At 51.6% G+C, this 14,476-nt stretch overlaps 1 protein-coding gene across 2 annotated transcripts; it reads left to right on the top strand.

Moving 5' to 3' along the window:
* Positions 1–3,657: 3,657 nt before the first annotated feature.
* On the top strand, positions 3,658–14,415 carry Ergic3 (ERGIC and golgi 3). Of its 2 annotated transcripts, XM_060382979.1 has the most exons (14): positions 3,658–3,855; positions 3,992–4,062; positions 4,173–4,260; positions 4,474–4,593; positions 5,956–6,049; positions 6,707–6,872; positions 6,967–7,024; positions 11,653–11,667; positions 12,213–12,244; positions 12,930–13,026; positions 13,110–13,174; positions 13,762–13,898; positions 13,978–14,033; positions 14,205–14,415. In XM_060382979.1, the coding sequence occupies exons 1-14, from the start codon at positions 3,768–3,770 to the stop codon at positions 14,282–14,284; spliced, it is 1,167 nt and encodes a 388-aa protein (XP_060238962.1). In that variant the 5' UTR covers positions 3,658–3,767; the 3' UTR covers positions 14,285–14,415. The 2 variants fall into 2 exon arrangements, with proteins under 2 accessions (XP_060238962.1, XP_021496208.1); XM_021640533.2 differs by lacking the exon at positions 11,653–11,667.
* Positions 14,416–14,476: the final 61 nt, after the last annotated feature.

The following is a 14,476-nucleotide window of genomic DNA, read 5'->3' as shown; positions in this document are numbered from 1 at the left end:
CCTGTCTTGAAAAAAAAATAGATATAATTACAAACCTTTTTCTTTTTTTTTTTTTTCTAGATGTATGTTATGGTACCTCTCTGCAGCCCCTAATAATAATACACATATACATGTATTTATGCACTATTATGGTATGAAAAACCCCTGGCAAAGGAAGCAACTGGAGAAATCTTTTTAAATTGTTACATTCAGAGTGTCTGTGCATGTGGGGGGGGGGGGGCATATATGTTATGGTGTCTGTGTGTGATGGTCTCAGGACAACCATGTAGAATCGTCAGCTTAGTAACAAGCACATCTAACCACTGAGTCATCTCACTAGCTCTGCAGAATGGTTTCAAAATAGCTGCTACTACTGATGTAAAACAAAAGCAAGAGACCGCAAGCACTCTCCACTCAAAACCAGCATGCTGAACCTGATTTCCATTAGAATGTAGTTGTTCTTCACACTAAAACAGCCGACACCCAGATTTGATCCATATATGTAAATACACATAAAACAAAAACAATGTGTTTCAGCTTCTAGACAAGAATGCTAAATTCGCCTCTATTTATTAAAAACCAGTTGCAGCCTGACATGGTGGTGTAGCCTTTAAAACCAGCACTTGAGAGGCAGCAGCAGGCAGATCCCTGTGAGCCTGAAGCCTGCCTGCTTTACATATGGAGTTTCAGGCCATAGCTACATCCTGTTTCCAAAAATGACAATTTAAAAGCACTTACACAGGTCAGTGAAATGGCTCACTGGTAAAAGCCTTCCCCACACTGGCTGATGACCTGAGTTTGATCCTGCAACTTGAAGAGATGATTTGTCCTCACCCACGGTCTGCAGCTTGCTTACTTCTATCTCCAGGAAGTTTCTGGGCAGCTGGTGGATGTCATCCTGGTGCTGTGGCTTGTGGATCAGGTGGACCCAATATGGACCACAAAGGTTTATGTGCATGGGTGTGTTGCCTGTATGTAGGTATACCATGTTTGTGCAGTACCTATATGGGCCAGAAGAGGGTGTCAGATTCCTCGGAACTGCAGTTACCCATAGTTGGGGGCCACTATGTGGAAACCAATCCCTGGGCCCTGGAAGAGCAGCCACACTCTTAACTACTGAGTCATCTCCCAGGCCCCATCTTTTTTAAATGCAGGTTCTGAGGATCAGTCTCAATCAACAAGTTTTGTATTCCATTTTTTTTTTTTTTTTCCTGGAGTGAAACCTGACAATATACTTTTACAGAATTGACCGTTATATGTGGACATTTAGTTTGGCTTCAGGGTTTTGCCTCTGAGCAATCTCATGAACTCATGCATAAGTCTTTGCCACCTGGTACAACTTTTGTTTGCTCTGAGATGGGTTCTCAAAACCCAGGTTGGCCTTGAACTGCCTTTGAAATTTTGATCATCCTGCCTCTACCCCCCAAGTGTAGGATTACAAGTATTACCCTGACTGATCTTCATTTCAGGTTTTTGTTTGTTTCATTAAAAAAAAAGAAGAAAGAAAAAAAGAAAAGGTCTCCCTACATAGCCCACATTAACCTCAAACTTGAAACCATCCTCATTCAACCACTGCAACTTGCCCAGTAAAAAAAACTTGAAAATACAAAACCTAACCAAACCTTATCCGTAGGAGAGTTGTGCAATGCTCAGAGAGAATTGCTGACCAAAGTGCCAAGAACAAATGACTGGTGAATACCCAGCCATAAATGGGACTCTAAGATTCTCTGCACAAAGTCTCCATACTGGGCTAGTCGGCAGCTGAGGACTGATATGCAGATAACAGTTGAGGGAGAAGCAGAAAGGTTTCTGTAAGTGGCGAGTCACAGGAACACACACACACACACACAAATGACATGAAAGAAGAAAAGTGAAGGGGATTAATGGGAGAGGAAGGAGGCCAAAGGAGGGTAAGTAACTGGGCCTACTGTGTTTAAGAGAAACACATGGAAATGTATATGAAACCCATTACTGTGGATAATCAGCATATGCTAATAAAAACATTGAAGAGCTAGGTGTGGCGATGCACACCTTTCATTCCAGCTCCTAGGAAGCAGAGGCAAGCAGATATCTACAATTAAAGGCCAGCCAGGGCTACACAGTGGGACACTGTCTAAAATAAAACATAAAACAACTTTTTTTTTTTCGAGACAGGCTTTCTCTGTGTAGCCTTGGATGTCCTAGAGTTGGACTTGCTTTGTAGACCAGGCTGGCCTTGAACTCACAGAGATCTGCCTGCCTCTGCCTCCCTACCCAGCTGCAAAACAAACTTTTAAAAACTCTTTAGGTTGAAGGGAAAACATTCAGCATTGTGGGTATGTAACCACTCAGCAGCATAAAATAGAGTCCTAAAGTGAAATTTTTACCTGAAGCAGGATTTCTAAATCAAAGCCCTTAAGCTTGGGAATTGGGAAAGCGCTCAGCATGGTTAGGAGTGCTTGCTGCTCTTTCAGACGTCCCTGGTTCATTTCCCAGAACACACATTGGGTGGCTCACAACTGCCTCTAAGTCCAGTTCTAGGGGATCCAATACCCCTCTGCTCTCATCTGGCACACATTAACACACGTAGATACACATACACATGAAAATAAGTAAATAAGGGGCTGGAGAGATGGCTCAGAGGTTAAGAGCACTGGCTGTTCTTCTAAATGTCCTGAGTTCAATTCCCAGCAACCACAGGGTGGCTCATAACCATCTATGGTGAGATCTGGCGCCCTCTTCTGGGGTGCAGGTGTACAGGGAGAATACTGTATAAATAATAAAGAAGTAAATCTTTTTTAAAATGAGTAAATAAATGAATAAATTTTAAAACACAAACCTTCCATGACATGCCAGGAGGTGGAGGCAGGAGGTGTCCCGGAGTTCCGGGCTAGCCTGGGCAGCATAATGAGACCCTGTCTCAAGCAAAACTCCTGAGCATTGTGTTTACGCGTTACAGCTGTATTAAGCCTAGTGCTCCTCTACAGCCAGCGGGCTACAACAGAAAGCAAATAAAGATTTGCTTAATCTTCACACTAGCCTCGGCCTGGAGGTGAACCGCCCGTGTTTTATGAAATGATTTCAGTTAATCCAGAAAGCCCTGGGAAACGGAGTGAAGAACCCAGGGCACTTTGGGGTCCAGAAGAACTGGGTTCCACTATTGATCAATTTGAGCTTGGAAAAAAAAAGGAAGTTAACACCCATTTCTTTTAAAAATTATATATATATATATATATAAATTTGTATGTGTGGCCACTGGCATGCCACGGTATTCGTGTGGAGGTCAGGGGACATTTTGCAAGAATCAGTTCTCTTCTTCCACCGTGTGGGCTCTGGGGCTCGAACTGCCTGCCAGTGATTACTGACTTCCAGCATCACAGATGCCTTACCCACATTAGAAACTCCTCGGAACCACTTTAGGACTGTCTGATGAGGGCAGCGGGGACCGATTATTTGCACTTGGAATCAATTCTAGTTAACGCTCCCGCGGCTCCAGGCTGGGGCATGCTGGAAGCTCTGTTCTAAAGAGGACCTACAGGGCAAGGAGAAGAGCTCACCGCAGGGGCTGTCACTCCGCACTCAAGCACCGCCCTCTCCGCTCCCGGCCCGCCCCCTCGGGCACCACCCAATCCGCGCTAGGGGGCGTGACAATGTCCGCAAGCCAGTCAACCTTTGAGAAGGTGAGGGGTGGAGCCTGCGTACGCACTACCACGTCTGCGCAAACTGCTAGGGGCGTGGCCCCGGCTCCAGGCCGGAAACGAGAGGCTGGAGGGGCGGGCCGGCTGGTGTCCCTATTCCGGCCGGTCCCCATGGAGGCGCTGGGGAAGCTGAAGAAGTTCGATGCCTACCCTAAGACTCTGGAGGACTTCCGGGTCAAGACCTGCGGGGGCGCCACGGGTAAGGTCCCGGCGCGGGTGGGGTTGCGGGGAGAGCGGGGTCCACGCGTTTGGCCCGCGCTCCCGGACTCTTCCTGGCCTGCTAGAGGCTGGGGGGTGGGACACAGGCCATTCCAAGTCTCGCTCCCGCCCTGCAGTGACCATCGTCAGTGGCCTTCTCATGCTCCTGCTGTTTCTGTCCGAATTGCAGTATTATCTCACCACCGAGGTAAGGGGCGTGGCCTAGATCGTGGGTGGGGCTTGGCATTCTATGGGTGAGACCCTTAAAGGTGGGAAAAGGAAGGAGGGCCAAACCTGACTGAGGTAGTCTCCTTTCAGGTGCATCCTGAGCTCTACGTGGACAAGTCTCGGGGGGATAAACTGAAGATCAACATCGATGTTCTTTTTCCACACATGCCTTGTGCCTGTGAGTACCTGGTTGTGGGTGGGAGTTGGACTCCTGGGGGTACCAAGGAGACTTGGTGGACTGAGATTTACACCTCTGGCCTTAGGTCCAGGAGCAGATACTAGGTCAACCTCATTTCCCTAGTCTAGTTCTTCCTCCAGATAGACCTTTCCCATCAAGGCCCAGCTCTCCAGGTCCCCAGAGTCATGGTGTCTTAGCTGTCTCTGTTTCCAGACTTGAGCATCGATGCCATGGATGTGGCTGGGGAACAACAGCTGGACGTGGAGCACAACCTGTTCAAGAAACGACTAGACAAGGATGGCATCCCCGTGAGCTCAGAGGCTGAACGGCATGGTAACCAAGGGAGGGGCCGGGTGTCCCATCCCAGAGCTGGACAGACTCACACTGCCTTCCGGAAGTGGGCTATTGCAGGCTCAGTGACGTATTAGACAGAAGAGGTCAGCCAGCTTGCCTAGGGTTCTCCAGCTGTTAGGAGTCAAGAGTGTGTTGAATCCATGCTTCTAGTATTGGCACATTGAGTGGAATGCCTTAGGGGCTGGAGAGACGGCTCAGCAGTTTAAATAACACTTCACTTGGTTATCATGTCCTCAAGCTTGAGCGTGGCTGAAGTACTTTCCCCCTCTGCAGTGTAAGCGTTCCGAGGTGAAGAGTTAAAGTTCCCAGCAGAATTGCCTGGGCTCAGATCTAGCAGTCTTGCGGTCTGTGGACATCAGCTAAAGCAGTGGTAAACAGTAGCACCCATGCCCGAGACGAAGGACCCAGTACAACGCTTTGACGTTGTGATGGTCTGAGAGCACAGCCATACAGTCTTTTCACTCTTCACTTTCGGGAGAGGATTCAGTAAGTTCTTCAAGATGCCCAGTGCTTGGTTAGGAAACAGTCTTCATGTTTCCACAGCTGTAGGCTTTATAGTATTCTGAGTGAGTTTAAAGTAGGCTAGACTAAGCTGTGGTGTTCAGGATCTTAGATGTAGTGAGTGCATTTTCTCAGGATACGGTCATTTATCCATGTGTAACATCTGTAATACATAGTCAGTAATACACCGGATATAAGTAATGTGTGTAAAAGACCTGCTATAGAGTGCCCACTTTCCAGACAGGGTCTCCCTATGTATGTAACTCTTGACTGTCCTAGAACGCACAGATCTTCCTGCCTTTGTCTCCCAAGCGCTAGGATCAAAGGCGTGCGCCACTACTCCCAGCTCAGACCCAGTCTTTTCTTTCTTTTCAATTATTTAGTTAGTTTTATTTTATGTGCATTGATGTTTTGCCTGCATGTGTCTGTGTGAGGGTTTCAGATTCCCTGGATCCCCTTCACTGGAGTTACAGGTAGTTGTGAGCCACCATGTGGGTGTTGGGAATTGAACCAGGGTCCTCTGGAAGAGCAGCCAGTGCTCTTAACCACTGAGCCATCTCTCCAGCCCCTCAGACCTGTTTGCTTAGAGTCTTATATGGATGAAGTAAGACTCTGAAGGTACCTGTACAAACGGATACTTAGGACTTTTTAGTGCTTAGTTTTCTTATTAGTGCTTAGTATATGTAAGGGCTCACCACCTGACCGTCATATCTGTTGTATAAATATTAGCTTCGGTTTTTCCCAACCCAGTGACCAAGGGACTTGTGTGGGAGAGGGCAAGAGCTGTAGATGTCACCTTTTTTGCTTCATGCTGTGCTTTTGTCTCTGCTCTTCTCTTAGTGCTTGGGAAGGTTGAGGTGACAGTGTTTGACCCGGACTCCCTGGACCCCAATCGCTGCGAGAGCTGCTACGGTGCTGAATCAGACGATATCAAGTGAGCCAGTCCCTGGGACGTGGGGCAGGGTTTTCGTCAGGCTGCAATTGCAGGGGAAGATGGGACTAAGGGCTTAGAGGGGGCAGGGTGTGTGGCTCGTCACTGGTCCTGCTGCAGGTGGTGACAGTTCGTAAGCAGGAGAGAAGCAGTTAAAGGCTCTCTGGAGTCCAGCTGCCAGGCTCCAGTCCTTGTCTTCAGCCTGAGCCACGCACGTCACCTTGCTGTGTCTATAAATAAGGAGGGATAGCAACACCCTCCTTGCAGAAGTCACCAAGGGATTAAGTGTGTGTTGTGCGTAAAGCCCCGAAGTACAAGACCAAAGGTGCAGTGTTACACCCCCTTATGTGCTAACTGCTGTGTGGCTTCACCAGCCCTGACCCCTGAGAGTGTGACTCAACAGGTCTAGGAAGATTTAGTTTTTAGGGGAAAAAAAGAGGTGACTTGGGAGAAGTAAGGCTGGTGTTACGGTTCAGTGCCAGATAGGCCCAAGGCCCTGTGGAACACACACACAGAAATAATAGTAATACCTGTAGCCTCAAGTCACTTTTACGTGCGCCGTATCGTGTGGCCGTCACTGTCTTCTCCAGCAGGCAGAACTGCTTGGGCTCTCTTCCCGGGCACCGTGGCCTCCCTCAGCCCTTCGTCCGTCCGCTACAGGTGCTGTAACAGCTGCGAAGATGTGCGGGAAGCCTACCGCCGCCGGGGCTGGGCCTTCAAGAACCCAGACACTATCGAGCAGTGCCGGCGAGAGGGCTTCAGCCAGAAGATGCAGGAGCAGAAGAACGAAGGCTGCCAGGTGTACGGCTTCTTGGAGGTCAACAAGGTACCAGGCAGGAAGGAGGCGAGAAAGCTGGGCTGAGCCCCGGCTGGAGAACTCCGCAGTGGGAGTGGAGAGTAAGAGGAACTGTCTCCCACAGGTGGCTGGGAACTTCCACTTCGCCCCCGGGAAAAGCTTCCAGCAGTCTCATGTGCATGGTGAGTGACCTGGGGCCAGCCGGGGGTCTTTAGCCCTTGGATTCCCTCTTGGCAGGTTGGCGTGTCCCTCGGTAGGCCAGAGTACTTTACCTTTGAGCCAGAGTTAGGAGAGCGGTGTAGCACAGTCATAAAGAGCACGGGGTGGTGCTCGCCTAGCGTGCAGGAAGCCCTGGCTCTGATCCCCAGCCCGTGTGGGGCAGGACCTAGGGAGGATTATAACACGGAGCCTGGTTTCAGTGCTGCTTTGTTTAGTGCTAGCCACGCTAGCCCACCAAATCAGACGTGTGAGGCTTTGGGCTTGGGGCAACGCTCGATTTGAACTCAGATTCTGTGCCCTTGGCTATGTTTATGCATGTATTCACTAGATATTTAGTATCACCTACTTAGCATCATTCGTTAGTGTAGATATAAGCATACGGCAGTCAGTCAAGTCCCTGAATATTAAAGACAGCTAGGCATGGTCCACATGCCTGTAATCCCAGCACTTGGAAGGCAGAGACAGATGGAGCAGTTCAAGGTCATTCTTACTGATGTAGCACATTTGAGACTAGTTTTAGCTAGCTCAACACTCCCCTGACACTCATGCAGAGAGAGAGAGAGAGAGAGAGAGAGAGAGAGAAAGAAAATGAAACAAACAGGCATATGGCGTGCATGATATATCTTCTATTATTAAGTAATGAGGCAGAGCCAGGGATGGTGGTGCTCGCTTTTTATTTGGTTGTTTTGTTTTTCAAGACAGTTTCTCTGTGCAGTCCTGCTTGTCCTGGAACTCCTGTAGATCAGGCTGACCTCGAACTCCCAGAGCTCTTCCTACCTCTGCCTACCAAGCACTGGGGGTAAAGGAGTGCACCACCCCCATCTGGCTTAAAATTTTATTTCTGTATGTATTTTTTAACATATCAGTGCTCTTGTCTGCATGGATGTCTGTATGCCAGAAGAGAGCATCAAACTCCAATATAGGTAGTTGTGAGCCACCATGTGGTTGTTGGGAATTGAACTCAGGACCTCTAGAAAAGCAGCCAGTGCTCTTAACCACTAAGCCATCTTTCCAGCCCCAGTGCTCAATTTTAATTACAACAGTTGGGAGGCAGAGACAGGCAGATCTCTGAGTTCAAGACCAGCGTGGTCTACATGGTTATTTTAGGCTATCCAGTACTACATAATGAGATCCTGTCTCTAAGTGAATAAATAACAAAAACAATAATGTGAACAGCAACAAAGGCTCTAGAATAAGGATGGTAGACAGACAGTGTGTCTGCTCTTTTAGTCAAGGTGGCTTAGGAAGGACTGTATAGGGTTAGATTTTTACAAAGACCTGAGAAAAGTGAGGCAGCCAGCAATGTTGGTGCCCTGGGGAGCATAGCAAGTAGAAAGAACCAAAAATCTAGACCCTAAAGGCCTGAGTGTGCTTGGCAAATAGCAGGGACAGTAAGAAGATGCCTAGACCAGGGTGAGTAGAAGAGCATGGTTGACTGCAAGGTGAGGGAGGACAGCTGCACGGGCAAGAGGGACTGTGTGTAAGAAAGCAGGGGGGCTTGCAGAGTGGGAGCTGGCTGCGCCTTTAAAAGGCAAGGTCAGGCATGGTGGCGCAGCCCTTTGACCCTAACACTCAGAAGGCGGAGGCAGGGTCTTCTGTGCCGAGGTCCAGGCCAGCCTGTGCTGCAGAAAGAAGCCTTCTCTCACCTCAGCCCCAACACACACACAATTAAAATACATGGTAACCAGCCCCTCGTGGTGCGGGCGGAAGGCTGGAGGCAGAGAGGGCAGAATATGAGTGGTCAGTGAGGGGGTCTGCAGAGAGCAGTCCTGACAAAGATGGCGGACCAGGGCTCAGAGCGGCGGAGGAGCAGTTAGATAGGTTAACAGGAGAGCTGAGAAGAGGCTGACGGATGGGACAGAGAAAGACAGGAGTCCGGGACAACTTCAGGTTCTGCCCCCTAATAGTGGGGCGGTTGGAAATAGCATTTAGGAGACCTGAGGAGGACGCATTGGAGTTGTTTGAAGGTGTGGTACACAGCAGATACTCAGCCTCTGATGCTCTCAGACCAGGAGGGTTCTCATTTCCTGGGGATGCCAAGTAAGCATTTACCTTGACTTGAGGGAGAGAAACTAGCCAGGAGACACAGATGTTGAGCCTCCCATGGATTTAGAGCTCTCCCTGCAGGAAACATGGGTTAGAGAAGAGGAACGCAAAGGGATGAGCACCGCATTAGAGGTTGGCAGTCCCTGGGACTGTAGAGGCGACTATACGTGGCTAGTGGGCCGAGGTGCTTCTGGACACCGAGCAAAAGCAGAGTGTGGGATGTTAGTATGCTGGCCATGGGGGGCCCTGACAGAACATGGCTGTGACTAGGAAATGTGGGAGAGTGTTCTAAGATTGTGTTAGAGCACAGGAGCTTGAAATTGAAACAGTGGACGGGTGTCATCACTGCCATGGTCAAGCTTTAGAGCAACAGAGCTGATGGCTGGAGAGTGGAGGAGACCAGGGAGGAAAGAAGCATGTCCAGGAACTGGCGCGCAGGCCGTCGGAAGGCTCATGTGCAGGCGAAAAGTCACCGCTAACAGCGTCAGGATGCTACTGGCCATCACCCTGTGAAGAGGGCAGAAGTGACGCTGGAGATGAGAGCAACAGTGTGGCGGGCAGGCCTAGAGAAGACAGCTAGGGCCTGGGCGTGTGGACAGGCCTGCTGTGGCAGTCAGAGCACACTCAGGCAGAGGTGCCGGAAGAGGTGGCAGGGCGCCTCCAGCTGCTGCTGCAGCATAGAAAGCGAGGTCATTAGCCGACGGCTGAGGAGAGGGGGATTGAGGTGGTGCGGATTTGCGAGGAGCAGTGGGCATCTGTGGGTTCTGGGACAGTGGGTGAAAGTGAGAACACCTGTGGGTGTTCTGGGGTTTGGGGTTGCTCTGTGCTCTGCAGACAAGGGAGTCCAAAGATCAGAGGTCGGCCATGGGGGGGTGAGGGCCCCAGGTTTGGGGTAGGAGTGGACGTCAGTGAGGAAGCAGCAGAGGCAACAGACTGCCGCAGGCCTTCAGTTGCTGGCAAAGGATGGTTGGATTTGGGTACTGGAGGAAGGGACACGTGGAGGTTAGCAAGCAGGTGGCCGGAGCTTGGGGCACTTGTGGTTGAAACTAGAGCTGGGTATAGCTACTGCTCATGTCAAACTAGGGAATGACCGACAGCTGGGGGTCCGGGAGTGGGAGAGAGGAGCAGAGAGGGGCCCTCCCTGGAACTGGGAGGGTAGGGTGTGGGAAGGCGCATGTACCTTGACTGTGGAACTCACCAGACACTGTGCTCAGCTGCCATCAAGGATGAACAGTCCTGGGGGTACCTGGTGATATTTCATGAGTGCACAAGTAGGGGCGCCTTGATCTGTGTCAGAACTGAGGACTGAGAGTGGATCAGGGGATGGTGAGCTGAAAATGGCAGTAAGGCACTGAAAGGACCTTTCTCTTGGCCACAGGTATGGGAGACCAAATAGTAATGGAGGGGATAGAATGGGGCTGGTGCCAGAAGACAAAGCCAGGTTGTGGAGGGCGCAGAAGAGTGACTGGCCTAGGTAGAGGCCGGTGTCACTGCTACCTGATGGGGCGTGAGTCAGGGATGAGTTAGGCTCACCCTGGGAGGGGGCTGCTACCAGGTAAGAGGAGCCTAGGGAGTGAGCAGGACCTGGTAGCATGAGCCACTCAGAGTAAGGTGAGCAGGCATGGGGTCCTGTACAGTAGCCATGGAGGTCTGTTAGTCTGTGTGTGCACTGAGGGAAGACAAGGGGAGCAGGTAGGTGGCCTGGGGGGCCCCCATAGCTCTGGAGTCCTGCACCCCTTTCCTCTGGAGGAGGCCGAGTAAGGGGATTCTGCTGAAACCATAGGAAGGTACCAGTGTGTCCTTGTGTAAAGCTGTTGGCTCCAGGCCTTGCAGACACTCGGGAGGTGGAGCTGCGATCACAGCAGCATGTCTGCTCCTCTGCTTGTGTCCCCCTCGTCATGAACCCCAGGACAACTGACTCTAAGTACGAGGATGCTCATACATAGAGCTGCGGTGCCTATGGCCGGAGGACTCTGCCATGGAGTCCTCACAGGGCTTGTTTGTTTCTGAGACAGGGTTTCTCTGTGTAGCCCTGGCTGTCCTGGACTTGCTTTGTAGACCAGGCTGGCCTCGGCTCACAAAGATCCACCTGCCTCTGCCTCTTGAGTGCTGGCATTAAAGGCGTGCTCTTCCACCTCCCTACTCTCAGAGAACTTTTCAGCATCCTTGTTGATTGCAGGGTGAAGTATGTGGTGTAGTATCTTGTAAAGCTGACCAGGTGTTGTCCCTCTTAGATCTTCCTGGTCCTTAGGACAGGCCTCCTGAAGAGGGCAACGTGGTCCATGCGCTCTGCCCAGGGTCACACAGCTGGGAGGTGGTTTTGAGGCTCTAGGTCCTTGGTTCTTAGGCTGGCTACTTTTGTGCTTAAGCCCACCTCTGGGCCTCTTTGGTCCCAGAAAAGGCCTGTTAGCTGGGGCTAGACCCTTGTGCTGAAGCAGAAATATTAGCCCTCCGTCCTACCATGGATCTTACTTCATAGATCTCACTGTGAAGCTCTGAATCTCTGTTCTCTTCCTCCTCTCTCCTTCCCTCCCCCATGCTGCAGTACACGCTGTGGAGAGTAAGTGGTCCTGCCCCCAGGGAGGCCAAGCCCCCACTTCTGAGGCACCTTGCCCTCCTGGAATGGGGGAGGTTTGGATGGGTCTGGGATGGGTCTTTGAGGTGGGGGTTCTTCGAAGCAGGGCAGTTGGGATTAGAAGATAGTATGAAGGGAACCCATGGGATCCCTTTGGGGAATGTCTAGGGCGGAAGCACAGGAGTCCCTGCTCACACCATGGTCCAGTGACTTACCATTAACTCCAGTTAGTGGGTTTGTTTCCTGAGATAAAAGCCTGGCCTGGAGTCGATGCCTGGAGCTCCCTCTGTCAGCGGAGAAGGATCTGTGTTCTTGCCCACCCACAGTGAGAGTGTGAAGCCTCACCCGGTTCCAGGGCAGGCCCTGGCCAGCTGTCTATAAGCAGGGCCAGAGGAACCAGGCTGAGGGTGACTGGGGGTCCAAGGAGAGTTAGGTGTGTCATACCCCACAGTGGAGGACAGCCTGGGAAAGCCTGAGGAGCCAGGAACCTGGTCCTGCCTCCCTGATGACTCTTTCTTCTTCTCTCCTAGTTCATGACTTGCAGAGCTTTGGCCTTGACAATGTACGTACGGTGGAACCCATGGAGGGAGGGTAGTATGGAGACCGGGCTACCCATGTCTGACGTGGGGAGCACAAGAAACCACTTTCCACCGTTCTGGTGGTGCTCCAGACCGAGGGCAGAGACGTGGCTGAATAGGTGCACCCTCAAGAGAAGGGACCTCAGAGCAAAGCCAGGAGGGAGTATGACACTTCTAGGAAGCCACCATGACAAATCTAGATGGCCAAGGCTGACAAAGTTGGCAGGGCCAAAGCACACGGGACCCAGAGGCCACACTGAGGAATCTGCTCTTTCCGTTCGGAGCAGAGGGCAGTTGTCTGCTCACCTTAATAAGGCGGGTGACATAGATTGGCATTTCTAAGTATCCCTCAAGAAAGCTGGCAAAAAGCTTAGTCCTTCATCTCCGGTGTCGGGCAAGACCAGCATCTCCTGTGAAGTCCATGGCTATTTGAATCTATACCTTAGACCCTGGAGTTCCAGGAACTGTGGACTGAGAAGGGAGCCCTGAGTGAAAACAGAAGATGCTGGGCTTCCGTTAAAGCCATAGCCTCTCCAATGCAGGTTCCCTGCCTTCATGCCTCCCTTTTCCCACCTGCACAGACAGGCCGGGCATCCCTCTGCTACTCTAGATAGTGTGGGGTGGATAGGCTGCTGTCAGGCCTCAGGCAGGCACCACTGTTGCTTGCAGATCAACATGACCCACTACATCAAGCACCTGTCATTCGGGGAGGACTATCCAGGCATTGTGAACCCCCTGGACCACACCAACGTCACTGCACCCCAAGGTACCAACCATCCCTTCTACCTTCCCCTTCTACCTTCCCAATCCTGCCTGGCACCCACGCCCTGTGCTTGCTTCTCCTCACAGCCTCTATGATGTTCCAGTACTTTGTGAAGGTGGTACCCACGGTGTACATGAAGGTGGATGGGGAGGTGAGTTGGAGTACAGGCGACAAGCACCAACCGGCTGCCAAGCTGTTGAAGGCCTTCGTGTGGTTCCTTCAGCTCTCACTTCCCTATGATGGATGCAAGGCTGAGGCCCAAAGGGAGATCTGCCCTCACCACAGACACAGACGTGACACTCTGTGCTCTTCCTGCTTCTCGGACTCCAGATAGTCCGTGGGTGCTGACCCTCACTGTCTCTTGTTGACTGGGGTTAGCCAAGCATCCCTGGGCCTGCCCTGTTCTGTGGGGTGTAGAGCGCCTGTCTATGGAGTGGGGACAAGGGGTCGAGCAGCAAGGGAGGGAGTCCCAGCCTTAGGGTGCCACCTGCAAGAAGAGTTTCTTCTTGTCCCTGGACATCTAGTGAGAGTATTGGCCAGATGAATCAGGGACTGATAAACTAAACAGTGGTGACTAGTAGGGAAAACAGGATGGTCAGAGGGGTCTGGGTGGTCCTCAGGCCTTCCAGTGCTAGTTACCAACATGGATCCTTGTTCTGTCCCTTCATATAGCCGCAGCCTCACAGGGGGCTGCAGGTTATGAACCTTGCTCTGCCTCTGGCTCCCTCCCTGCCGCAGGTGCTAAGGACAAACCAGTTCTCTGTGACCAGGCATGAGAAGGTTGCTAACGGGCTGCTGGGTGACCAGGGCCTGCCAGGAGTCTTCGTGCTCTACGAGCTCTCGCCCATGATGGTGAAGCTGACGGAGAAACACAGGTGAGGGCGTGGAGCGGGAGGAGCCAGGGCTCTGGCCTATGAGCACAGGGTGCCTACTGAGCCTGCTGTGCGCCTGCAGGTCCTTCACTCACTTCCTGACCGGTGTGTGCGCCATCATCGGAGGCATGTTTACAGGTAAGGGGATCCCGCGTGCCCCAGGCTTCCCAGCGCAGTGGCTCTGAGGACATCCTCAGCAGTGCCCTGGGCTTTGGCTGGGGAAAGGGCCAAGGAGAATGCTAGCCCAGCCAGTTAGGCGGCAAGGCAGGGCTCCGCATGTGCCAGTGCTAGCCGTGGTCTCTCTCCCAGTGGCCGGCCTCATCGACTCTCTCATCTACCACTCCGCTCGAGCCATCCAGAAGAAAATTGATCTAGGGAAGACAACGTAGTTCGCTCCTTCCCCATCACTCTTGCTTCCCTCTTCCCCTGTGATTATATCCCCCAGCCTCTTTACCCCATACTCCTCACCTTGTCAGAGTCGGCCCCAGCCTTGGGTGATAAATATGAATTGTGATAGTAATGGCTGGTCTCAGTGTGATTCTTGGGATCCGGCTGAAACCTGGGAGCAGCCCCTTCTCTTA

Source organism: Meriones unguiculatus, chromosome 4 (assembly GCF_030254825.1).
Source record: "Meriones unguiculatus strain TT.TT164.6M chromosome 4, Bangor_MerUng_6.1, whole genome shotgun sequence".
Classification (NCBI taxonomy): domain Eukaryota; kingdom Metazoa; phylum Chordata; class Mammalia; order Rodentia; family Muridae; genus Meriones; species Meriones unguiculatus.
Note: the sequence above shows the minus strand (reverse complement) of the source record. Positions and strands in the feature narration are given on the sequence as shown.

Excerpts from the sequence above, each read along its gene's own strand:
- Ergic3 (XM_060382979.1), top strand. The coding sequence starts at position 3,768 with ATGGAGGCGCTGGGGAAGCTGAAGAAGTTCGATGCCTACCCTAAGACT. Across the intron at positions 13,027-13,109 it reads CAACGTCACTGCACCCCAAG|CCTCTATGATGTTCCAGTAC; the intron begins GTACCAACCATC and ends TTCTCCTCACAG. Across the intron at positions 13,175-13,761 it reads ACATGAAGGTGGATGGGGAG|GTGCTAAGGACAAACCAGTT; the intron begins GTGAGTTGGAGT and ends TCCCTGCCGCAG.